Genomic DNA, 25,730 nt, shown 5'->3' on the forward strand with positions numbered 1-25,730 from the left:
TTCTCAGCGGGTCAGCTCAGAGAAGCCAGGGACTTCCAAGTGTGCGGAGCAGTCCGGCATTAGAATTGGAAGGCACTAGCATTGCCAAGGGTGGCTCTAAAGGCCACCCCTAACTGCACTCAACTCCCTCCAACTCCCACCCCGCACAAAAACAACAGAAGTTAAAGCAGGCAGCTTATTAGAAGATGCCCCTTCAAAATACCCTTCTAGTTAATCTCAGCACCCCCTCCCCGGATTGCTGTGTCTAAACCGCTCTTACCAAAAAATAAAACATATAAAAATAAAATAAAATTGGAACCGACACTAATTTCAGACGGTAAAAGAGAAAAATCCTAATTTTTTTAAGTGAACACGTTTTTTAAAGAAAGGAGCAAGTTTTTTCTCTCTCCCACTCGACCTTTAAGACAGTGCAGGTTCCAAGGTCCTGAGTAGATAATTATATCAAAAGCCGGAGAAAGGGATGGACACCGGTAGCTAGGCGAGGTTCTGGAATGGGACTCAGTCATTGATTCCTGTATGTCCGCCACTGGCGTGTTATATAAAAGCTGGACCTGGCCTTGAAGGTAAATCGTCACAAGCCTCGAGCAAGAAAAACTGGGGTCAAATCTTAGGTATCTGAATAAAGTAACTGTCCTATTAACACCTGTCTCTGTCGCCAGACGCCCACACACCTGGAAGAGACGTAAAATCTGGCCTGGATTCCCTAATCCCAGGGCCCTGCCCCTCCGCTTCAGGGCCCCGCCCCTCGGCGTTGCGCAAACTCCGTTGCTACCTAAGTCTTTTCCTCCTCCCAGCTCCCGTGGCTGTCAAAATCCGGAGTCCAGACTTCCTTAAGGCCCAGGGCACAGCTCCACGCATGCTCAGCACCTACCAGGGTCGAGCTCACACACGTGCTCACGACCCGCCGCGGCGCCTGCGCGGTAGCAGCGCGGAGTCGGTGCCCTTAGTACGGCACTGGCACCTTTAGTCTCGCCGGCCGCGCGAACCCGTTTGTGCTCGGTATCCTAGTGCACACGCCTTGCAAGCGACGTCGCCATGAGTCTGACTTCCAGTTCCAGCGTACGAGGTGAAGTGGGGCCTGGGAGCGGGTGAGGCTGGTGAAGCCGGCTCACCGGTTGCTGCGCCCGCAGCTCAGCTGGGTTGTTTTACCGCTGCCCTACACGCCCGCCGGTCCTATAACCTTGAGATGCAGAAGGGCAAGTGCTCGGCCCGGCTGCGGGCTCCGGCCGGGATGGGGAAAGGGGGCGAGGTCAGGGATGGATTGATGGTTTGGGGCCATGCGAGACCAGAGTCCACGTTTCCCCCAACTAGCCAAACCCTAACACCAAATGACCGCGCCGCTAGCATTTCTTGTTCTCTTCTAAGACGCTTTCATATCCTTAAGTCACAGAGCCTGGAAAGAAAGGAAAGGTGGGAGAAAACAACAGCAAACCTGTTTACCCTTCTCCTGTTTCAGTCAGCGTCGGGCCACAACGTCGATTTCCTGCAATCCTGAAGCATTGCATGACTAATCACATCTTAGTTTTGCAGATTTTTTTTTTCCAGGGATGAAACCCAATCCGAGGTCTTCAGTTTTCCTGGTTTTTTGTTATGCCCCTGGCATCTGGCACTCAGTGGCAGTAGTCCAGGATAAAGAATTGAAACCCGCCTTCGTTGAACCTTCAGCTTTCTGAGTCTTCGTTCCTCAATGCTAGTACTTAGCGTTTGGAAACAGTATTTCACAGAAAGTCCCTTATAATAAAATTAGGAGACTTTATAAGCAGTCATTTAGTGTGGAGTTTCACTTTATAACCATTCTTGGTGATGTTATAGTTGTTAATATAATACTGTGTACCAGACACACGGTATGTGTGATCTTTGTCCCTCTATAAAACACCACTTCGCAAGGTTTTGAGTAAAGGCAAAGAGATTGTCCAGAGGTTAATTAAAAATACGTTCAGTAAATATTGAGCATCTGTAGTGCCAGGTAATGTAAAGTCCCTACTAACTTGAGCCCTACTTTTTTAATAGGTAGTTTCCAAAAATCGGAGAGTTCCACTTCTGTTGACAAAATTTACCTGGCTAAGTAAGGGTGATATTCCATGACATTTCGAAGTTACTAATGATATAGAGATTATTATTTGCAAAAATTATATTAAAGGATACTTATCTTGAGACTTTTTTAATAGAGGCAGCTTGGTGCATTTAAAATAGGGTGTGATTTTTGTTTTTGTTTTTTGGAAAACTGTGTTCTCTTGGGAGTAAGACTTGTGAAATGAGATGTTCGTGTGACTTGTGCCGCTGATACTTTTAATTTTACAGGAAGACTGCACATGTTTGAGGTGGACCAAAAGATTCCACAATGTGTGTTTAAAATGTGGGATCTTTTTATGTACATGAACACTAAACGTTATTTAGGTTGCATATTATTGAAATGTGAAACAGGTGAACCCCTAGGACTTACCACTATCTGCAGGCTAGTCTGCAAGATTTCTTTTTTAAACAAGTTTTTTTGTTTTGTTTTTTTTTTCAAGTCTAACCATAGAGGAATTCAAAGGCAACTTTCCCAGTCATTTTCCATTGCCTAAGGAATAGGAAATCACTGAAGTAGGTTATTGGCTTCAACTGGAAGTATTCAGCTTTGTTATGAGGAGTGACTATGATCTATTTTTTGAGACAGAGTCTCACTCAGTGGCCCAAGCTGGAGTACAGTGTTGTGATCATAGCTCACTGCAACTTTGAACTCCTGGGCTCAAGCCATCCTTTCTCCTTGGTCCCCTGGCTTCCCAAAGTGCTGGGATTACGTATGTGAGACACCACACCCTGCCATGACTACTTTTTTATTTCACCAAAAAGCATACAGGTTGTCATGAGGACTGTAGGGAGAGGCCCAAAGCCTGTGTAAATCTCTTCTATCAACACTTCCCTCCTCAATATAGTAGTAAGTAGGCAGGGTAGGGACAGAGAATGTCAAAGCGATTTAACTTTTAATGTTTAGATCACACAAGTTTGGTTCTACTCTCAAACTTTAAACCAAATTTATTCCTACGGATTGAAAATCAATTTAGATCTTTTAATTGAGGGGAAGATACCATGTCTCTTCTCAATTAAATGAATTTGTAATTACAAAGGGCTTAGAATGATATATGACAATGGTAAGCACTATATAAATATATGTTAAATATAACGTGTGTACATATATGCATAACTCTTGTTCATCTTCAGAAGAAAAATAAAAGGTAGTTTATAAATAAAATTTTACGGGGACAAGGCCAGGACTAGAATTGCACAGAGGCAATGAGAATGAATGATTGGAACCGAAATACTCTTAAGATCCTGATCACTGAGATAGCTCTTCATACCAGTATGGTCGATAAGACCATTAGTTTATTATATTTTCTAGTACTAAGTGGCCTTCACTGCCTACTTGTCCAGTCTCTTATGATTCTTCCTCATATCCAAATAGATGACCTTTCTGAACATCATCCTGCTCCTTGATAACTCTAGCACTCATTGATTGCTTTCACCCTTAACCCTTTCCCTTCTGTTTGCAAGGAAGATGTTAACTCTTAGGCTGTTCTCTCTCCATGTCCTCCAGATGCCGTTTTATTTTGCTTAAATCTTTGCCTCAGTGATACCTGTTGCTCGTAAATATTTAGCACCTCATGAAGATTTTCTTCTCTTCAGCCTAAAGTCACTCATAATTCACCCTCATCTTTAAAAAAAAAAAAAAAGCCAACTAAACCAGATAATTTTAAAAGGCCTTCCTTAACCTACCTTCCCCTGAAATCACTTTTTTAAATTTACCCTCAAGTTGCAACATAGGGATTTGTCTCTTCATCTTGTATTTCGTTATCTATCCCAAACCCTGATCATTGCAATGCTTGTAACCAAAATTACATTTCATAAATTCTTATCTCTTTTATATTCTTGTGTATTTTATTGAAACTAATTTTCTAATTCATTTAACCTCAACATAGGAAAATATTGTTTTGGTTCACTAAATTCACCAAGTCATTTAAAGTCACTATTTAAGGGTTTGTTTTTGTCTGAAAAGGAATGTATGGATCATACTGAAAATAAAGGGGATAGCTCCTGTAAGTTATAAACAATAAATGAAAAATAAGAGGGCTGGGCGCGGTGGCTCACGCCTGTAATCCCAGCACTTTGGGAGGCCGAGGCAGGCAGATCAAGAGGTCAGAAGTTCGAGATCAGTCTGGACAACATGATGAAACCCCATCTCTACAAAAAATACAAAAAATTAGCCAGGCATGGTGGCACATACCTGTAGTCCCAGCTACTTGGGTGGCTGAGGCACGAGAATTGCTTGAACCCGGGAGGCAGAGGTTGCAGTGAGCTGAGATCACGCCACTGCACTCTAGCCTGGGCAACGGTGCGAGACTCTGTCTAAAAAAAAAAAAGAAAGAAAAATAAGGGGGGAGTTTGGAGCTATAGATTGGCCAAATTGATGGTTGTTAGAGCTAGTTGAGGGTAAATGGGGTTCATTATAGTATTCCCTTTGTGTGTCTGAAATGGTCCATAATAAAGTTTTTTTAAACATAGCTTCTTATATATGCTTGAAGTTTTTTGTTTGTTTGTTTGTTTGTTTTTAATATATGTATCAGAGAGTAAATTCCACACCCTGATACAGCAGGTTAAGAAGAAGGTAAAGATAAGTCATTTAGTGTAAGAGCGATGCAGTGTAAGGACAGAAAAATTGCACATAGGAATTGCAAATTTAATGTAGTCATACATTATTTCTTTTGACTCAACCAACATTATTGAATACCACTTATATGCCAGGCCTTGTGAAAAAAAAAAAATTACCAGCCTATGGGAGATCTAAGGGAAGGAAAGGTTTAAACACAGCTCCCCTCCCCCTCTCCTGACAGAAGAGGAGAAACATTATGATTCTATGGCAGTTGATGGTTGGCTGGAGAGGGCAGTTTAGAGCAGAAAAGGGGCTAAGGTAAAAGAAGCTGAGAGAGATTCCTAAGTTAAAGCAAAATAATGCTCACGGTAAAAAAAAAAAAAAAAAAAAAAAAAGCCAAAGATTGGGTTGTAAACAAGGCTGTTGAGTTTGGGAACAAGTCCATGTTTTCTCTCTCTCTGAATAATTTTAAAGAGAAAACCAAGTATTATACAATAGTACGCCAATGGAAGAATAAGCAAATGGGAGGATTATTTAGAAATTATTAGAAGTGTTACCTTTCTCAACATTTGTGATCTTTAATGGTATTTGTGTAGATACAAAGCACGGTTACACAAGGTCTGGTAGGGTGGGGTTTGACCTAATTACAGGAATTAACTGTTCCTTGAGAAATGTCTATAGAAAAGAAAAGCGAAGGCCAGGCATGGTGGCTCATGCCTGTAATCTCAGCACTTTGGGAGTCCGAGGCAGGTGGATCACCTGAGGTCAGGAGTTCAAGACCAGCCCGGCCAACATGGTGAAACCCCGTCTCTACTAAAAATTCAAAAATTAGCCAGGCATGGTGGTGAGCGCCTGTAATCCCAGCTATTCGGGAGGCTGAGGGAGGAGAATTGCTTGAACCCGGGAGGTGGAGGTTGCAGTGAGCTGAGATTGTGCCATTGCACTCCAGCCTGGGCAACAGAGCAAGACTCCATCTCAAAAAAAAAAAAAAAAAAAAAAAAAAAGGGTAATCCAGAAGAGGCAGAAATAATGCTCAGGGGCTGAGTGCCATGGCTCACACCTCTAATCCCAGCACTTTGGGAGGCCGAAGTTGGTGGATCACTTGCGGCCAGGAGTTCAAGACCAGCCTGGCCAACATGGTAAAACCCTGTTTCTACTAAAAAAAAAAAAAAAAAAAAAAAAAATTACAAAAAATTAGCCAGGTGTGGTGGTGCATACCTGTTATCCCAGCTACTCAGGAGGCTGAGGGAGGAGAATCGCTTGAACCTGGGAGTTGGAGGTTGCAATGGAGCCGGGATCCCGCCACTATACCCTAGCTTGGGCAGTAGAAATTCTGTCTCCAAAAAAAGAGAAAAACAAAGAATGCTCCAAATTTTTTCTAGATCCCAAGTCTGAACTAGTATCTGAAAGGTGCCAACAGAAATATCCGTCTGTCTGTGTATAATTTCCTTTTCCTTTAGAGTTGTCAGTGGCATCCACAGCTTTTTGCCAGAAAAGACTGATTCAGGCTGCAGTCATGAAATGATAAAATAGCAACATTTTTTTTTTTTTAACTTCTGAGAACTATTGCATTTGTCCCTAATGAGATTAGAGAATTAGAATTTGGGAAGGGAAAAAATAAAAGAAATGGGAATTGTTTTCTCAAAACCTCAGAGCAAATACAAAGCTATTTTGCTCGAACACATGGTACTGTGACATTTGCACAGGGTCACAAGTGACCCTTGCTGGGGAGTAGGGGGTAGAGCACAAAGTGTGTGTTTTGATTCCCCATGTGTGTTTTGATGCCCCCATGGGGCAGCTAGTCTTGGGGATCTGGAGTCAGTTTCCATTTCTTTCAATGATGCCTTTGGTGTTACCCCTTTTCCATGTCAGTTATTCTGTCATCTCTCCCACCATCACAAAATCCAAGGGAGGTAAAGCTTAAAAAGAAAAGTCATCTGTGGGTGCAGTTGGTAAATTATATGAGAAAAAAGAATGCAAGAAGAATGTTTTAATGACTAGGAGAGATTGTTTTCACCTATCATGATGGGTTTCAAGTAGAAATTCCTATAGTATTCTCTTTTTAGATCATGAAACAAATTAATACTAGCCAATTGTAGTTCTTTGGATCTCAGGACTTTTTGCAATATGTGGGTGCCATCCCAACAAATATGTTATGAAGTACTTTATAATTCACATAAAAAGTAAAGTATAACTAAAATCAACAGCATTAAGGAAGTTATTTTATTCTTTTAGGATATTGCCCCCCTTTAAGTTTGTACTAAAGACGATGTTCAGCAAATGTTATGGTGCAATACTATGCAAAGCAGCATTTTAGCCCATTTTGTGATAGGTACATTAGCTATTCAGAGTGGCTTTCCATTAGCTAAGAAGTGGATTGCTACAGCTCCTGGCAGAGGGAATGTTTTCTCAAGAAAGTTCCATGGTAAATAACATTAGAAAGGAAGATCATGAATCTAGCTAGAAGTCATAGCAAAGTTGCAGACCTGCTTGCAATAACCACAGGGTAATACCATGAAGTGGCACTAAAATTTGAGATAAATCTACACATAATGTGTACCTACTTAAAAAACGTCTTCTGATGAAGCCAAAGGTTTGAAGCTGTCAGATGATATATTAACTTGTCTTCTCAGTCATGCAGGACCTGGGAAAGACGAAATGTTAATGTTTATTAGGGAATTATAGCAAGAAAGAATGGAAATGTTATGGGAAGGAAAACAGTATAAATTAATTTGCTAAGAAAAGTACTACCGTGGTTGAAAATAAAATCCAAGGAACACGTTAATTAGAAAGCGAGGATAAACCAGAAAAGGCGGAAATTATGCTCTCTTACGAGATGAGCAAGATGCAGGAATAATTTAGATAAAGTCTAAATTATTAAATAAACTAGAAAAGAAGACCAACATACAAGAGACTGAGAATGATCCCTTCTATTACAGTTTTAGAAGACTGAGCTCCAGTTTTATGTAAGGTACTATTAGGTATGGTGAAATAAGAAATTTGACTCAATAGTGCAAGTAAACTATACAACTAATTATTCATTATGCGTTTTTATTTGGCCTTGGAATGTGTTTTTTTGTACTTATCTCTCTAGGGTTTTATTTGATAGTCTGGGAACTTATTTCAGACACTGAAGATCTGACTCAGGAAGTGCTGGGAAGGAGTCCAGTGTGTTTATCCTGACCCCTGTTCAACTTCTTCCTGCAGCCCACTCCATGCTGGGAATAGACAACTCTCCTCTGAGGCTGAGGCTAACCAGATTATGCAGAACTTTCTTCTCTCCATCATTGCCTGGAGCTGGGGTAGTTGTTAAGCCCTTGAGTTTCTAAAGACTTGAAAAGCTGCTTGAAAAGAATAACTAGATGGCTTGTTAGTCAAACAGTTTTTATTATTAGAAAGCAGAATAATGCCATTAAATTCAAAATGAATTTTATAGGAAAGTAAATTTAGAATTTATTAAATGAGAATATAACTATACTTATATTAATCATGTTTTCTACAAAAAATGAAGTTAGTACATTCTGATTTTTATTTTAATGAGAAAACACTTTGAAAATTTTTAAAAAAGGCCTTTTGAATGCAGAATGACTTTGAAACCTGGAATCCTGCCACATATATTCCTTTGAGTGTTTAACATTAAGGGTGGTTTTATTTTGTTTGTTTCTTTGGGTATCATTTCTCTTATAGCTTTCTGCAATAGTTGCAACTGAGTTTTGGTAAATTAAATCATTTAAAAATCACTAAGGGATCTTACTATTTAAACTCAAATGAGTCATTTTGTTAACATAACAAAATGTTATTTGTAATCTGAATTTTTATGTTTCAGGGCTTTTTCCTTTTTTTAAGCAATAGGTACCTGCAAGTTCACATGTTATTTAAAATCTACTTATAAACACTTTTTAAATGATTATTGAGCTTTGGGTTTTTTTAACTCCAGCTCTAAAATAATAATTTTAAGTTTCTTCTTCTTAATGTAGCTGTCATCACTCAGCAGAAAATACACAATTGCTTCAGTAAGGGCCAGGGAAAGTCATAACAAAGGACTATTATACCAGTGTTTTCTGGTCATTTTGTTAACATTAAAAGCCTTGGACTATTAGGATGCTTAATACTCAAAAACTGGATTTTCTGAACATTCATGTGATATTATTAGTGTATATTTTGGTTTTGATAATTATTTTTTTTCCTTCCCTGCTCTAGTTGAATGGATCGCAGCAGTTACCATTGCTGCTGGGACAGCTGCAATTGGTTATCTAGCTTACAAAAGATTTTATGTTAAAGATCATCGAAATAAAGCTATGATAAACCTTCACATCCAGAAAGACAACCCCAAGATAGTACATGCTTTTGACATGGAGGATTTGGGAGATAAAGCTGTGTACTGCCGTTGTTGGAGGTCCAAAAAGGTGAGGAAAGCCATTCCTTCATACAGTAACATTTTTAATGTTATATTTCCTTTTAAATTATTCTGTCAGACTTGTATCACCAGATATTGTTATGATATCCCTTTTTTGTTGTTGTTGAGACAGAGTCTATTCTGTCATCCAGGTGGGAGTGCAGTGGTGGGATCTCGGCTCACTGCAACCTCCACCTCTGGGTTCAAGCGATTCTTGTGCCTCAACCACTGAGTAACTGGGATTACAGGCATAAGCCACCACGTCTGACCTGTTATAATATCCCCTTTTTCTTTCCTTCCTTCTTTCTTTCTTTCTTTCTTTCTTTCTTTCTTTCTTTCTTTCTTTCTTTCCTTCTTTCTTTCTTTCCTTCCTTCCTTCCTTCCTTCCTTCCTTCTTTCTTTCATTCTTTTTCTTTTTTTTTGAATCCTATTCTTCTTTGTCTTCCATACGCTCTTAAAGGAATACATTTTCTAAAATATCTAACCAGTATGCAGTAGAATTACATTGTACCTTCATCGAATTCAGGCAGATTTAACCATATTCTTGGCCAAAGAAAAGAGAAAAATCCCTTTAATTTGCTCTTAGGATTTCTTAGCTTCCACTGTCCCAGGAAGTGAAGTGTACAGCCTAATCACAAAGAGAAGCAAAAGAAGTAAAATATTTTTTTGAGCTTTCAAACACCGGATACTAAGACAAGTGTTAGAAATTTGAAAAGAAACTTCTTTAAAATTACCTGTAAAAACTTACCTGGTAAATGTCCTATACTTTCTTTCAGCTGCAACTCCTCCAGTTAAATATCTAACAATATAGGATCCTAAAATCTTATTTTCTTATATGAGAATTGTGTTTTATCAAGTCCCTTTTGGAAGTGTCATCTGTGAAACCTGCAGGTTTTAGACATGATGGCAGCTAGTAGTAGGCCGGGCGCGGTGGCTCAAGCCTGTAATCCCAGCACTTTGGGAGGCCGAGACGGGCGGATCACAAGGTCAGGAGATCGAGACCATCCTGGCTAACACGGTGAAACCCCATCTCTACTAAAAAATACAAAAAACTAGCCGGGCGAGGTGGCGGGCGCCTGTAGTCCCAGCTACTCGGGAGGCTGAGGCAGGAGAATGGCGTAAACCCGGGAGGCAGAGCTTGCAGTGAGCCGAGATCCGGCCACTGCACTCCAGCTTGGGCTACAGAGCGAGACTATACTGTCTCAAGCATCTCAAAAGGATTTGTACACCGAATGGCTTTGGGATTTCTGGTGTGTTGTGAGAAACATGGTATAAACACTGTACTACCACTCTTAGCATTCAAATAAAATGAATTTCAGCAGGGCGAGGTGTCTCACACCTGTAATCCCAGCACTTTGGGTGGCTGAGGCAGATCACTTGAGCCCATTAGTTCAAGAGCAGCCTGGGCAACATAGTGAGACCATCTCTTGAAAAAAAAAATAGCCAGGCATGGTGGCATGCCTCTGTAGTCCCAGCTATTCAAGAAACTGAAGCAGGAAGATCACTTGAGCCCAGGAGATTGAGGCTACAGTTAGCTGTGATTGCACCACACTGCGTTCCAGCAACAGAGTGAGACCCTGTCTCAAAAAATAAAATACAATGGATTTTACCAAAAAAAAAAAAAAATGACGTTAAAGGGCCCTCAAAAAAATCAATAAAAACGATGTATCTGTTTCTGAAAGCACATTATGTTTGGGATCTCTTCCCATAGTAGAGGGTCATTTTCACAAATAACTTGTCACAAATATGGAAGAAGCCACATACTAGGTACAGGCTAAGCTGTACCTTCTTATTTGGATTTCTCTAATCCAAATAATCCAAAAATTTGAAATCTGAAAGGCTCAAAAATTTGAAATATTTTGAACACTGACATGATACCACAAGTGGAAAATTCCACACCTGACCTCATGTGACGGTTCACCAGTTGAAGTCAAAACACAGACACACAGGACACAGTTAATTCAGTGACCCAAAGGGAAAAAAAGGCCCCCCCAGCTGCTGATGTCGGTATTCTGGTGGTGCTACTATGCTGCTTAATTTCCCGGAGCACTTTTTTTTTTTAACTGAATTAATGGTATGGTATGTTTTTTACTGTTAAGTACTCACATGTGAATACATGCAAGAAAATGTTTGCTTATCAGTAGCATATAAATTCGTAGTCGGGAATGATGGTGATGCAAGATAACCACAGATTGTCCACATGTGTGACTGAGATGGTGACACTTTTGCTTTCTGATGGTTCATTGTATACAAACTTTGTTTCATTCACAAAACTGTGTAAAATAGTGTATGAAATTACTTTCAAGCGGCTGGACGCGGTGGCTCGCGCCTGTAATCCCAGCACTTTGGGAGGCCGAGACGGGTGGATCACGAGGGTCTGGAGATCGGCTCCCGGCTAACACGGTGAAACCCCGTCTCCACTAAAAATACAAAAGGTTAGCTGGGTGTGGTGGCGGACACCTGTAGTCCCAGCTACTTGGGAAGCAGAGGCGGGAGAAAGGCGTGAACCTGGGAGACGGAGCTTGCCGTGAGCCGAGATCTAGCCACCGTACTCCAGCCTGGGCGACAGAGCAAGACTCCATCTCAAAAAAAAAAAAAATTACTTTCAGGCTACGTGTATAAGGTATATATAAAACATAAGTAAATTTTATGTTTAGGCTTGGATCCCATCCCCAAAGATAACCTCATTAGGGATATGCAAACATTTCAAAAGTTGAAAAAATCTGAAATCCAAAACTCTTCTGGTCCTAAACATTTTCTTTTCATTTTCTTATGACCAAGTATTTCAGATAAGGGTTACTGAACGCACACTAGAAAGCATATTTCACTCCTTTCTCCCAATAGGTTTGCTGTTGTACAATCCAATGATAAAGTACTTAGGTTATGCCATTTTGTTCAAAAACTCCTTGATGAGTATATTGAATATAAACCAAAAATTAATAGGCCCATTAAAACAAATTATGAAGAACACTATTCATTTGGAATTTGGAATTGTTGATAAGTACTAGTGGGGTTACTGGAAAATAGTAAAGTAATACATCTAGAAATTGTGGAATTTCTAAGTTGGAGTTTTATAGTTCTTTAGTCAGTGATCTTCAGTAGTTCATTTACTATCTACTATATGTGCATGCGTGAGAAACATTAAAGAGTAAAACAGATGTCACAGATGTATATAGTACATGCAGTGTAAGTGGTCTAAATAAATGGAAGCTAAGAGGAAGAAATTACACTGTAAGGCTGGATGCAGTGGCTCACACCTGTAATCCTAATACTTTGAGATGCCAAGGCAGGAGGATCACTTGAGGCCCGGAGTTCAGGACCAGCCTGGGCAACATAGTGAGACCCAGTCTCTGTTTTTTGTTTGTTTGTTTGTTTGTGTCTTAATTAAAAATAGACCACATCTTCTGGGAAAGCATAGTCATATACTTGGGAGTCAAATTGCTCTGAGAAAAATTGGTAGCATTTGAATAAACTGCATATATTGGAGACTCTCAAAATCTGCAAGAAAGGACTTGTGAACAAAGGTGAAATGGATAAAGAATCTAGTCTGGTTCTTGTACTGCCCTCCCCCCCAGGAATAAATCTAAATTGAGGAGAGTCTTGAGGACAGTGTGAGGAGTTTGTGACTCCAGACATGGGGAGCTTCTTGACAGGGGTTTCAGACATAGAGTTATGATACTTTTAGCAGGGTGCTAGCTATGGAAATGGAGACAAATGAGCAGACATGAAACATTTCGGGGAAAGGATCAGCCAAATGCACTGACTTCTGTGTGAAAGACTAGGGGAGAAAAACTAAAGCTCATTGAAGGATCTAAGCATCTAGGATTAGAAGAGGGTTATGCCATTAACAGAAATAAGAGATTCGAGGTGAAAGGCTAGTTTTCCAGGACAGCTGTAAGTTCTGCTTCAGAGAGCGAATTTGAGGTGGTAGTTGAATGGAAATACACAGCAGACAGCGTGAAATGTGAGACGTCAGGGTTGGAGATATAGATCAGCAAAACTGATGAGTCAAGTGTAGGAATGCAACTGATCTTTGATATGGATAAAAATCAAGGGCTAAATATGAAATCTTGGGGAATTTTCTGCATTTTGGAAAGGGCACAAGAGCCATTTAAGGAGATGGAATGGGCCAGAGAGGTTAGAATAAAACTAAAAATACCATAGCTTCAAAGTAGAAGAGGGAAAAGTTTCAAAGATTTAGTACTGAACATTGGCCTATGCAAAGACAGCTACGTGAATAGACAAGACTATTAGATTAAGCAATTGCCCTTTTGGTGTCATTTCAACGGAGTAATTAGAATAGAAGCTATATCCAAGTGAGTTAAAGTGTGAATTAACTAACAAAGAAATGACAGAAGTCTATGTCAGATTTCAGTAGATGCAACAGTGAATGGAAAGAAAAGTAAGATAATTGCTGAAGTGAACACTACAGCTTGGCTTTGAGATCAAGTAAAGTGTGTTTGCTTTGATTCGGTTTTCCCAGAGGGCAAAGAATCCAATGAAGTAAATGTGGGCTTTCATGAACTAAGATCTCAAATATTTTGGGAAGAATCACCAATGGACACAAACTAGTGGTGTAAATGTTTATTAGACTTTATAATTCAGAACATTCCAGGATTATTCTTTCATTTTACAATTTAGAGTTTCCAGATGGTTAGGCCAGAGACTGCCATTTCCCATAGGTGAACTTCAGGAGAGGGAATGAGACCAGTCATTTTATTTCCAGTTTTCTCCTGCCTTTTTTTTTTCCCCTCTGGCTTATCTTTTATGCCATTTAGTGATCCTCTTTGTGTCTTGAATTTGTCAGTTCTGAATTTTCATTGCATCTTGGGCACTTATTCCTGCATTAATCAATTAACAGTTTGCTTTGAATATTATCCAAGTTAACAAATGTTAATATTCTTCAGACACTTTTGGAAACTCCCCACATTCCTGTGGTTCTAAGGTTATCACACAGGTGCCAAGTCACACCTTGTGTGTGCCAGTTCACAAAGACTAATTAATACCTTTGATTAAGTGGCTACCTTTAGTTTATAGTAATTTTTCCCTCATACAAACCAGTTGTATTTATAACAAAATTTAAACATCATTTTACCAATGGAAAAAATGTTATATGCGATACAAACTTCAATTCTAATTCATTCTTAAGGTGCAGTCACTAGTAACCTGTTATGTGTCTGTAACATTTTGAGCAGGTGTCTCAACACCAATGAATCAGATTTCTTAGTAATGTGCAGAAATTACTTTTTTTAAAAACATATCCTTCCCTCTTGTCCAGTGCTTCTCTTGCCAGCATTGGTATGTCATCTGATGTTTCAGAAATTGGCTTGGCTTTTTTTTTTCTTTTTCTTGAGACAGAGTCTCGCTCTGTCACCCAGGCTGGAGTACAGTGGCGTGATCTCAGCTCACTGCAGCCTCCACCTTTTGGGTTCAAGCAATCCTCGTGCTTCAACCTCCTGAGTAACTGTGATTACAGGCATGCACAACTGTGACCGGCTAATTTTTGTATTTTTAGTAGAGGAGGTTTCACCATGTTGGCCAGGCTGGTCTTGAACTCCTGACCTCAAGTGATCTACCCACCTTGGCCTCCCAGAGTGCTGGGATTACAGGTGTCAGCCACTGTGTCCAGACCAGAAATTGGTTTATTTTATAGTACAGTCTTCCCTCGGTGACCATGGATTGGTTCCAGGACCTCCCATGGATACCAAAATATGAGAATGCTCAAGCCCCTGATTTAAAATGACAGTATTTGCCTATAAGCTATGCACATAATCCTGTATACTTTAAATTATTATATCATCTCTTGATTACACATAATATCTAATACAGTGTGAAGGCTATGTAAATAGTTGTTATACTGTGTTGTTTATAAAATAATGACAAAGGGGCGGTAGCAGTGGCTCAAACCTTAATCCAGCACCTCTGGGGGAGGCCGAGGCAGGCGGATCCACTGAGGAATCAGGAGATGAGACCATCCCTGGCTAACACGGTGAAACCCCATCTGTACTAAAAATACAAAACTAGCAGGCCGGTGGCGAGCCTGTAGTCCCAACTACTGGGAGGCTGAGGCAGGAGAATGGCGTGAAGCCGGGGCCGGAGCTTGCAGTGACTGAATCAAGCCACTGCACTCCAGCCTGGGCAGCAGAGCGAGACTCCGTCTCAAAAAAAAAAAAAAAAAAAAAAAAGAAATAATGACAAGGAAAAAAGTGTACATACTCAGTACCCATACAATTATTTTAGCGAGTATTTTCTATCCGCAGTTGGTTGAATCCGTGGATGTGGAACCCACAGATACAGATGGGGCCGACTGTATTACACAAAAGGGCTGTCCATATTTGAAGTGAGAATGAAATGAGCCAGTAGAGAGGAAATGATTAAAGTGACTACAGGGAAAAATAGTATTTGAGACAGTGGTATCTTGACAAAGGCTGGAAGGAAATGAGAGTAAGAGCACAGATGTGAAACGCAGCCTTAAAAAGGAAGAGAGAGTCTTGCTTTCGAAACAAAAAGATGAAAGGACTCTGATGTAAGAGGGAAGGTTATGGGATGTAGTATTGCTAGATTCCTCTCCCTGCAACTTCAGGTTGGTTACATCATTTGCTGAGTTGTATTATGGCCACCTAGGAGGCAGTTCAAACAAGGACAGCAAAAGAATACAGACTAAGAAGAAAGAGAGGAAAGACTTCCCAGTTAACATCAGGAGCTCAACTGAAATTGAAATGAAATGCAACTGGACAATTTAGACTCATTTTCTTTCATTTACAGTGGAAGATTTGAGTTTGATACTTTTGTCATTGGTAGTAGGCTTGATCCTGGGTTGTTTTTTGTTGTTGTTGTTGTTGGGGAGGGGTCGGGTGTTGGGGGAAAAAGAGAAATCCTCCATCCTGTTAATGGCTTAGAAGTGGGTTTTACTGAGTCTTTCTTCATAAAAACGATATTCTGAATGTTGGTGACATTCCTTGGCCAATCCACATAAAGACAGTCTTACAAAAACCTTAATTTCTCTTTGTTTTTAGCTCTTCATTAATAGCTCTTAATTTCATATTATAGTTACTGTCTTAGGTTTACTGAAGTAGGTACATAAGAATGGTACAAAATGTCATAATCTCTAGGGTAGTCTCAAAAAATCTCATTACTTCAGTTTTCTTTCTCAACCAAAACAAGCATATTTTTCTGGACAGTTTATGGTGATGAGCCAAAATGGTGCCAGGCAACTTCCTTGGGACAGAAAATCAAAACTAATATAAAGTACAAAGTTCAGAGAAGGAAGATAGTCTTTAAAAGAAAATTGTTTCAGGTGGAAGAGATAAGTCAAAGAGGAGCATTTTTTCTACCTTGAATTACCCTCAAAACAGAGACATAACTTGAGATGTGGGACTATGAAAAAGAAATCTTGTGTTTTTATGAAGATCCAAATAGCATTGCTAGCTTTCCAGGTGGAGAGCAAGGATCTCCAGTGTTTTTTCTACTAAACCTTTATTCCAGCTTCTTCTAACCTTTTCTTCCCCACTTTTAAAGATATTTGGGATTTGTAGTGTTCAAATTAGGTTAAAAACATAAAAGGATGTTTTCTGGACATAAAGGAAATTTGATTTATAGTCTTTTTCCAGGATTTGTTAATAAACAAACACTGACATCTTAGAACAAATTAAGTGTCAATACTACATGAACTGAATTTAATATTCTTTGTGTGTTTTTTTTTCATAATTTAAAACAATTTAACAAATTTCAAAATTTTTAATGAAAAAGGGTTAATAAAATTCTCATTTTTGTATAGTATTTAATGTAAAAATTACTGTACTTCCTACATTGTATTTGAAAGTATATAATGCCAGGCACAGTGGCTTAGGCCTGTAATTCCAACACTTTGGGAATGTAACGGGCAATGTAGTGAAACATTGTCTCCACAAAAAAAATGTAGAAATCAATTGAGTGGGATGGCATGCACCTATAGTCCTAGCTACTCAGGAGGCTGAGATGGAAGGCTCACTTGAGCCTGGGAGATTGAGGCTTCAGTGAGCTGAGATTGCACCACTGTGCAATCTAATTTAATCTCTTTAAAAAAAAAAAAAAAGTGTATATCTGCCACACATTATCTTTTTCCTGCTTAGGTCAGAAATAAAGCAAGACACATAACACAGTAACTGGGGTTACGTGGTATAAAAAGTACCATTAAAAAATATGTCTCTGAACAAAATTATACGCCTAGTTTACATTTTAAAGGCATAAAAGCTTTGTGCACTTTAATCACATGAAAGTTTATTAACTAATAACTAGGATAAACTTGCTTTTTAAAGAAATGTTTATTTGTTTATGTGTTTGCTTTTAAGAATATGAAGAAACAGGCTAATTTCAGTTTTTAGGCAGAATTGGGTGGTTAGAAAAAGTGTATTCTCACTTTCGACATATGACTTTCTTAATATTTTGTAAGATTTTCTTTGTATATTTTTCTGTAGATTTCTCTCCTACTCTGTGTATGAAAGAAAATAATTTGAGAAAATGTTAGTTTCTAATATTTTCAACATAAGATTAAAAAAGAAAAGTTAAACATGCCATTTCAGTAAGTTATTTAGAAATATTTCATTTTTCAGAAATGTAGCCTGTGTGGATTTACAGTGAAGTGTTTTGTGTGTGCTATTTATAAAAATAGAATCTTTACAGTGTAAACTTTTATACTCACTGTAAAATCATCTGTGTTTGTTTATTAAACATATGTCACTTTGAAATGCTGTACTTTGCTGTGGGATACATTTTAGTTTAATTTTTATAGCCTCTTTCCTCATCCATGCCAAGAAAAAACTGAAAGCTTAACTATATATTTTTGCATCAAAGGCTTGTTTCTAATATGAATATACTGTGTACCACATCTTATTGACCTCAAAAAAAGAAATAATGTAAACTTTACATATATTACATTTACACTGCCCTCTATGACAGGATAGAGTTTATATCTGGAAATATAAGATATACCAATGACTTGAGTTTTTCTGTGATTTTTAACTAATTTAGTGCCTCTTGCAATTATTTACAGATAGATTAAAATTTGATTACTTTAACATCAAGTAGACTTTTGGATATCAAAGTTTAAGATTAAATACCATCATTGTCAAGTTTCACTGATCTATTATATTCCCTGCACTGCACATAATGAGGTACTTGTTACTCATAAGGCTAAGACTCCTCTTACTTTACTCTTCTGAACAGTCTTCTTCAAAGCAACAGTGTACCTTAAACTAAACAGTGAAACTCTAGATTCTAGATTGCAGATACATTCAAAACGCCAAGATTAATGCAAAGTTGCTAGCTCTCGTCATTTGACATGAAATAGAAATAAAAGATACAAATATAGAGAAGCAAAAAAATTACTGATAATTATACCTTCTAAGTGTAAAATCCTGAGGAGTTAAGTAAAATATTATTAAATTCTTATTTTTTCATTTTATAATAGAGAAGGATATACTTGTTAAAAATGATTTTATATAGCAAGAGTTCATATATGAAAATAACTAATTATAATAGTGTTTAAAAATATGACAGAAATAATCTTACCAGAATATACATGAGATCTAAGAATGAAAACTACAAAAGAAATTAAGACTTGGCAAAAAATATTCTCAAGCTTATCTGGAGGAATAAAGTGATAAAGTTAATAAAGTTAACAAAGACAAATAATGAAGGAAAACTAGCCCTACAAAACACTGAAATGTTTAAAATACAAATATCCCAGTGTAGTAGGCTGATCAACATAACATAGAAGCTATAAATAGGTGCTTTCACATGTATAATTTATTTTGATAACATTATGAATAAAGGTATTAGTGTGGGAAGCAACAGCCTCCAGTAATACTGAAGCAACAGGATCTTAGAACAGCATTTGCAAAGTGTGTTCTACAGAAAACTATGATAATAGAAATCAAAATTTAAAGTGTCCATAGTCCAGTCACCTTGAGAAACTCTGGGATAAAATTGTGTTTTTTATAGCAAAATTAAAATAATGTGTGCTGTGATTCAAATGGGCTATATGAAATGTGAAATCATGAAAATGAACGGAAATTTATATTTGTCACATCTCTAGAAGAAAGCTGTCTCCATGAATGATGTTAAAAAGGGAGATATTGGCATGTTTGTATGAAAGTGGAGAAATTGAGAATATGAAAAAATAAGCAAAATGAAAAGATTTGGGAAAGATTGCTGCAAAAATAAAGGGATAATATGCAAATTGATTTTTATTTTTTATTTTTATATGTTTTGAGACCAAGACTGGAATGCAGTGGTGCAGTCTCGGCTCACCAAAACTTCCACCTCCCAGGTTCAAGCTTCAGCCTCCCGAGAAGCTGGGATTACAGGCACTTGCCACCATGCCTGGCTGATTTTTGTATTTTTAGTAGAGACAGAGTTTCACCATGTTGGCCAGGCTGGTCTTGAACTCCTGACCTCAAACGATCCACCCATCTCAGCCTCCCGAAGTGTTGAGATTACAGGCATGAGCCATTGCGCCTGACCACAAATTGATTTTAAATAAATGAACTTAAACTCTTAGAAGTAAATAGGCAATAGACATATTCACTAGAAAGGAATGTAACTAATATATAAACATAAAAAAGGCCTTCAACACTCATCAAAATCACAGTGAAATTCAGTAAATGATGGGTGTATTATGCTCAAGTCAATTTCTTCCTCTTACTAAGTAGTATAGTTTACATATGCTGTTTAAGAAAGCCTATATAAGACAGCCAAGAAAATCTTTTATGTGATGTTATGTGAATTAAGCATCACCTTCCACTCTGCCAAGCATAATACTGATTTTGAGATTAGATGTTTCACATTCATTCTTTCTCTTCCTAGTTCCCATTCTGTGATGGGGCTCACACAAAACATAACGAAGAGACTGGAGACAATGTGGGCCCTCTGATCATCAAGAAAAAAGAAACTTAAATGGACACTTTTGATGCTGCAAATCAGCTTGTCGTGAAGTTACCTGATTGTTTAATTAGAATGACTACCACCTCTGTCTAATTCACCTTCGCTGGGTTCTAAATGTGGTATATTGCAAACTGCAGCTTTCACATTCATGGCATTTGTCTTGATGAAACATCGTGGTGCACATTTGTTTAAACAAAAAAAAAAAGGAAAAACCAACCTCGTGGCCTGTGGGTTATTTTGGTCTTGTAAGGATCCGTTTCTTTAAAATATTGACATATAGAGTTGTATCTTACATAGAATATAGTTGTATCTTGAAGTCAACATATTAAATTATTCTCAAAATTATGTATTTGCAGATTGTACTTGTAAGTTTCAAAGAAAAATTACCATCTTTTCATATTAACCTAGAAACTAAATATGATGTGATTCAGCTATATAAATTTCTTAATACAATCTAGGAAAGACCTGTTGTGACCTTGATATTCTTGACATTGGAAATGACACTGAGAAAGTATGGCTTCTGTTTTTCACAGTTTTCGACCAAAATGATTGATGAATGTTATTCTGCTTAATTTCACAAGTAAGGTCAATAATAAAGGGGTGGTAACTTCTCCGTATTCATCTTCATAGATATTTAATGAAGATGGCTCCATTAAAGGAGCCATTAAAGTGAAAATTTAGTTAAAAGTGATATTAGATTTAAATTAGTCATGAAGAATGTCTTAAAATCTAATGTTCCAGAATTCTGGCCCAAGGAATGGTAAGCACTTGAACTGAGGACTTTGAAGGAATTGGAGCACATAATGTCAAGCCTTTTAATCACTAAGCCACATATCCTGACAGAAATAGTAGTCACAAGATTAGATCAAAGGCGTGGGAAGATTTTTTTTTTCCCACTCTAGCTAATGAAGCACTGGCTTTTAAATTGTGTGATCTTTTTCTTAAAAGCAAAAGTTTGAAGACGAGTGTTTGTTTATGTAATATTCTTCAAAGACTCAGAGCAGAAACATTGCATTCATTGTTGATTCAGAAAAAAGAAAATATAAAAACAAAATAATTAGCAATAGAAGAGTTAAGACAAATAATTCATAATATTTTTAAAGAGAGATTAGATTTTTGAATTTCATAGGTTAGAAGGAAAATCATGGCAAAATATGTAGAAAATTGGGCAAACATAATTGAAATTGATTAAGCTGGTAAACATCTTCATTATTTATTTTAGTATACATGAATTCTCAGTAGTAGTCGATCACAGGTTTGTACTTGATAAAATCCATTTACCTTGACAGGAATCAAACCTGACATCAACATTCCTCTGTAATATATCATCATGGCTATTTTTAAATACATAGTTTTGTGTATTACTGTAGATAAAAGTTGGTAACGGAATTGTACAGTGGTTTTAAGAAGCCTGTGTAACTAACTTGGATATGTCTTTAAGTCACATATTCATCATAAAATCTAAAATCCTACAAACTGATTCTATTAGATTCTTAGGGTAAATTTTTTCTTTGCCCACCTCCTTTTTAAAATAAGTATACATGTCAGCAAAACAGAGCAATCATGCTTTTAAAGATGAATTGTTTTGTAGAAAACTAAATGCATCAGCTCCCAATGTTTCTGATAAAGGGACATACTTCTAACGTAACAGACTGTTCTTTATCTTGAATTTGAAATTATATTGTTAGTCATGCGTTTTTGTAACGTCAGGGGGAACCTGGTACCAGTTCTCAAAACTGTAGGATTATATGAGTGTGTGTATATGTATGGCAGAATTATAAATGACCACCTTACTGTGAAATATAGATCTTGAGCATTTTGAAAGGCCAAAATAATTAGGTAAATGTATTTTCAAGGTCATGTTAAAATTTTTACATGCTCTTGAACTAGCATTCATTTATGATTAAAACCTTTTCAGGTTATTTAACCTAAACACCAAGGTGAGTGTGGTTAGGTTAATATGAGATTTTTTTTACACAGAAATCATTGTGTGCAATTACTGTTCTAGCTAAGCACCTTAATGCTTCTAAGTGCTTTTTATTTCGTTGAGGCAAGACAAGTGGGGCTTTCATCCTTTTTCTCTGTGTCATTTATATTCTGATTACTTCCGAAGAGTTTTTACTAGGTTGAGAAGTTTCTAATGTGAAAAATCTTGTTCATCTGTTCATGCAACAGACATTTATTAGGCATCTGTAGACCATATAATTGAGACAGAGAAACATTTTGGAGAATTAGAAGCTCACACTATTTATGGCATAGGTTATATAATTATGGTAATTTATGATTTATTCTCTTGACAAAAACAGCTACAACCATGTATACCTACTATTTCGACTACAAAGTAGGTGAGATTTTTTGATTTTACATTAGTTAGGTAGGTTTTTGATTTGATTTTGCTTTAAGATAGGCGTTGACTATGACTCCTGATTAGCAACATACGGTATTTTGTGCTTGGGTATCTGTGAGGGTGTGTAATTCTAGCTGTCAAAAGCTGTGCTTTTTCTCCTTGATTTTAATACTAGCTGACCTCAGGCAAAGCCACTCACCTCTCAGCCTTTTAAATTGTGAAGTGAATGGACTAAATGGCATTTTAGGCAATTGTTCCCAGATTCTAGGCCAAGACTAAATTTTCAGCTCTCCTCAAAGGAAAAATGTAAATAATGCTGATAGAAAGCTCAAATTTGATTTTTTATTATGATTATTTCAGCTCTTATGGTATTGAAGTGTCTTTTATGAAATGTTGATGGTAGTAGCTTGGCAAAATAATAAGGTGGCAGCACAATATTGGTCCCTATTTTTTTTTTTTCACTGCTCCATGGAATTTAAGAGTCTGGAAACCACTAAGCTAACATCCTATCTAAAGGTCTGAGACTTATTAAGGTATTAAAATAACAGTTTTCTTTTGAAATTTAGTTTGTGTTATATGGAATTTTTCATTAGCACAATGTGTTGACGCTTCACGGAAAGTTACTATTTAAAAAAAAAAGTCTTTACTTTCGTTCAGTTTACCATCATGGATCCAAACCAAGGGTAAAGGCAATACATCCTAATGTCTTCCCAACCCATAACTTTAAATGATTAAATAAAACACACAACAGGGAGATCGATTGTTAACATGTGTTAACTGAAATTGCCAGGAATCACCCTAAAGGGGAAAAATTGTCTAATCAGTAAAGAAATATAAAATTATAAATTAGAAGTGTTGCTATGGTGTTAGCTCTTACATCCCTGAACAACAAAAAAGACAGTTCAACACCAACCATGGAACAGAAAAATGCTGAGCTTAGAATGTTGTCAGCTAGATATTGTGTAAAGTAGATGTTCTCTTTAATACCTGTATCTCTGTGGATAATGTATTTCTAGTTCTTCCAACCTGTCCCTTACAGATAACCAGAAGTTAATTCATGTTAATAGTTTATTCTTTAATTGTGACACCATTTTCATTTGTAAATATGCAGCATTGTGTAGATTCCCAGCTTTTTCATTTAAAATAATTTTGAGCGTTGTCCACCTGCCTGAATGCTCATTACTGGGAGGTAAATAATTTTTCTGCTGGTGATACTGTTTGCCAACAATTTCATAAGCAGTGGTTTATCTAACTCATTATACAAGATAGACATGAGATACAGACAAGAGAGTTTATGTCTCTTATGGCTTTATCATCGGTTAAACTTAGCAATGTCTGTTAAATTTATTTCAGAATCTCCCAACTATGAAAAGTAGAGTTCCACTTATGTTATCCATATCTGCACAGTAATCTTTTTTTTTTTAATCCTGAACTTTCTTAACAGGTTTCTTCTCTTTTTTCTGAACAATAATGCTGTGTGTTTTCCTTGAATACTATGATTTTAAACTTTTAAAATGTCTCAGCCTTCATTTTTCCAATGCAGTCTACCCTGTAGCCTTCACGTGTACCTTCTATATCTCTTTACTTTCACATCCCTCCCGGCAAAGAACATTTTGATCATTACTTAAAACAACATCACCCCTTTCTCTTTTAAAACTGTTTCTCTTAGAATCCACAGGGAAGCTGCATCGAGCACAGAAGCTAATACGATTGGCTTTCCATTGCTAGTTACTGCTTTCAGCCTGACCCTGGATGCCACCTAGTGTTGAGTCTCTGATAATGAAATATGAAGCCATGTAATATGAATTACATTTCATAATTTAACAATGCCATCGAGTATATGCATTTGGTATATGTCCCTGATCTTGCAGTACCTTTGTACTCCAAAAAGTTTGGTCACTTGCAGCAGTTTACGTTTCTGTGACTCCCTTATGCTTTTGGCATCTGGTTTGGAAAGTAACTATAATGTTCGAGCACTCACCTTTTTTAATCCCTGAGAAATAAAATAATTTTTAAAATTTTGATTATTACAGTAGTCTCAGTACCCAGAACAGTTACAAATACATAGCAGATGTTCATAATAAATAGATTTGAATGCAAGATTTTTAAAGGATACAAAGGTAGCTGCCAAAAAGTCAATATTTTGTCTTGTTCTGTCCCCAAACCTGATAACCTTTTTTTTTTTTTTTTTCTTATTTGTTTCTCTACATCCTGTATTCTAAATTTTTGAACATGCCTGTTAGGAAAAGGTACTGAATAGCTATCTTATTCTGACATGATTGGCTATAAAGTAGTCTACCTAATCAACACTTCTGTGGCTAAACTTGTGGTATAAAAACCAACCAACCAACAAAACAACTATCCAAGTCAGCTTGTTTTAAACCAGTGTGTACATGGTGTATCATAACTGGGGAGAGGTATGGTACTTGGTTATTTCAAATCTGTGGCCAGTGCTGTGGGAGAAAGCGGCTATGAAGAAGACTGAAGTTTCTGGTGTTTGTCAGCTTGAAAGTCCTGCTGATTGTCCTTGGGGCAATGTGGGAGCAACAATGATGGAATTCTAAGTCAGACTTCAATTCAGATCCCTGATCTGCCCCTCATTATTTGAGAGCTTGAAGAAATTATTCTCTCTAATGGTTAATTTTATGTTGCAATTTGACTGGGCTACAAGGTGCCCAGATATTTGTTCAGACATTCTTCTGGGGTGTTTCTGTGAGTGGTTTTGGATGAGATTAACATTTAAATCAGTAGACTAAGTAAAGCAGATTACAGTCCCTAACGTGGGTGGGCCTCATTCAATCCTTTAAAGGCTTCAATAAAGCAAAAATGCTGTTCCTTCTCCAGGAAGAGAGAATTCTTCCTGCTTGACGGCTTTGAACTGAAATAAGCAATCTTCCTGGATCTCAAGCCTGCCTACTTTCAGGCTAAAACTAAAGCAGCTGCTCTCTTGTGTCTCCAGCTTGCTGACTCACCCTGCAGATCTTGTCAGCCTCCGTAATCATGTGAACCAATTCCTAATAATCTCTCTCTTCATCCTATTTACCTTTTTATCATGAAAAAAGGAGATTGTCCTTACCCTCCAAACATTAGAGATAATGAATTTAAATATCTATCATGGTATCTCACACATAATATAGACAAGCTTAGCCTCCTTAGCCTAAAATCATGTCACTTGCTAAAAGTAGTACAATGATTCAGAGTTGTTTCTTACATAATTTTAATACGGAGAAATGATTGAACATTGGCAAACTTGTTAACATCCTAAAACAATTTTGGAAAAAAAATATTTTTAGAATTTTTATGCATGAGAGAAAAAAAGGGCCATTTTATAGTAATTTCTACAAATAGTTATTGTTGGCCTAAAGAAAGAAACTGAGTCAAAATTAATATAGGCAAAAAGTTTATTTGAGGACTGCAACCCAGGAGACACAGAT

At 37.3% G+C, this 25,730-nt stretch overlaps 1 protein-coding gene across 4 annotated transcripts; it reads left to right on the forward strand.

Moving 5' to 3' along the window:
• Positions 1-822: 822 nt before the first annotated feature.
• CISD1 (CDGSH iron sulfur domain 1) lies at positions 823-23,811 on the forward strand. Of its 4 annotated transcripts, none has more exons than XR_651776.4 (4): positions 897-1,066; positions 7,838-7,932; positions 8,831-9,036; positions 19,872-23,811. XR_651776.4 is itself a non-coding variant. In XM_009214917.4 (4 exons), exons 1-4 carry the CDS (start codon positions 4,887-4,889, stop codon positions 19,959-19,961), a joined length of 453 nt encoding a protein of 150 aa, XP_009213181.1. In that variant the 5' UTR covers positions 4,377-4,886; the 3' UTR covers positions 19,962-23,811. The 4 variants fall into 4 exon arrangements, 2 of the variants coding, with proteins under 2 accessions (XP_003903981.1, XP_009213181.1); XR_651775.4 differs by lacking the exon at positions 897-1,066 and adding an exon at positions 4,370-4,998; XM_009214917.4 differs by lacking the exon at positions 897-1,066 and adding an exon at positions 4,377-4,948.
• The last annotated feature ends 1,919 nt before the right edge of the window (positions 23,812-25,730 follow it).

Source organism: Papio anubis, chromosome 11, assembly GCF_008728515.1.
Source record: "Papio anubis isolate 15944 chromosome 11, Panubis1.0, whole genome shotgun sequence".
NCBI lineage: Eukaryota > Metazoa > Chordata > Mammalia > Primates > Cercopithecidae > Papio > Papio anubis.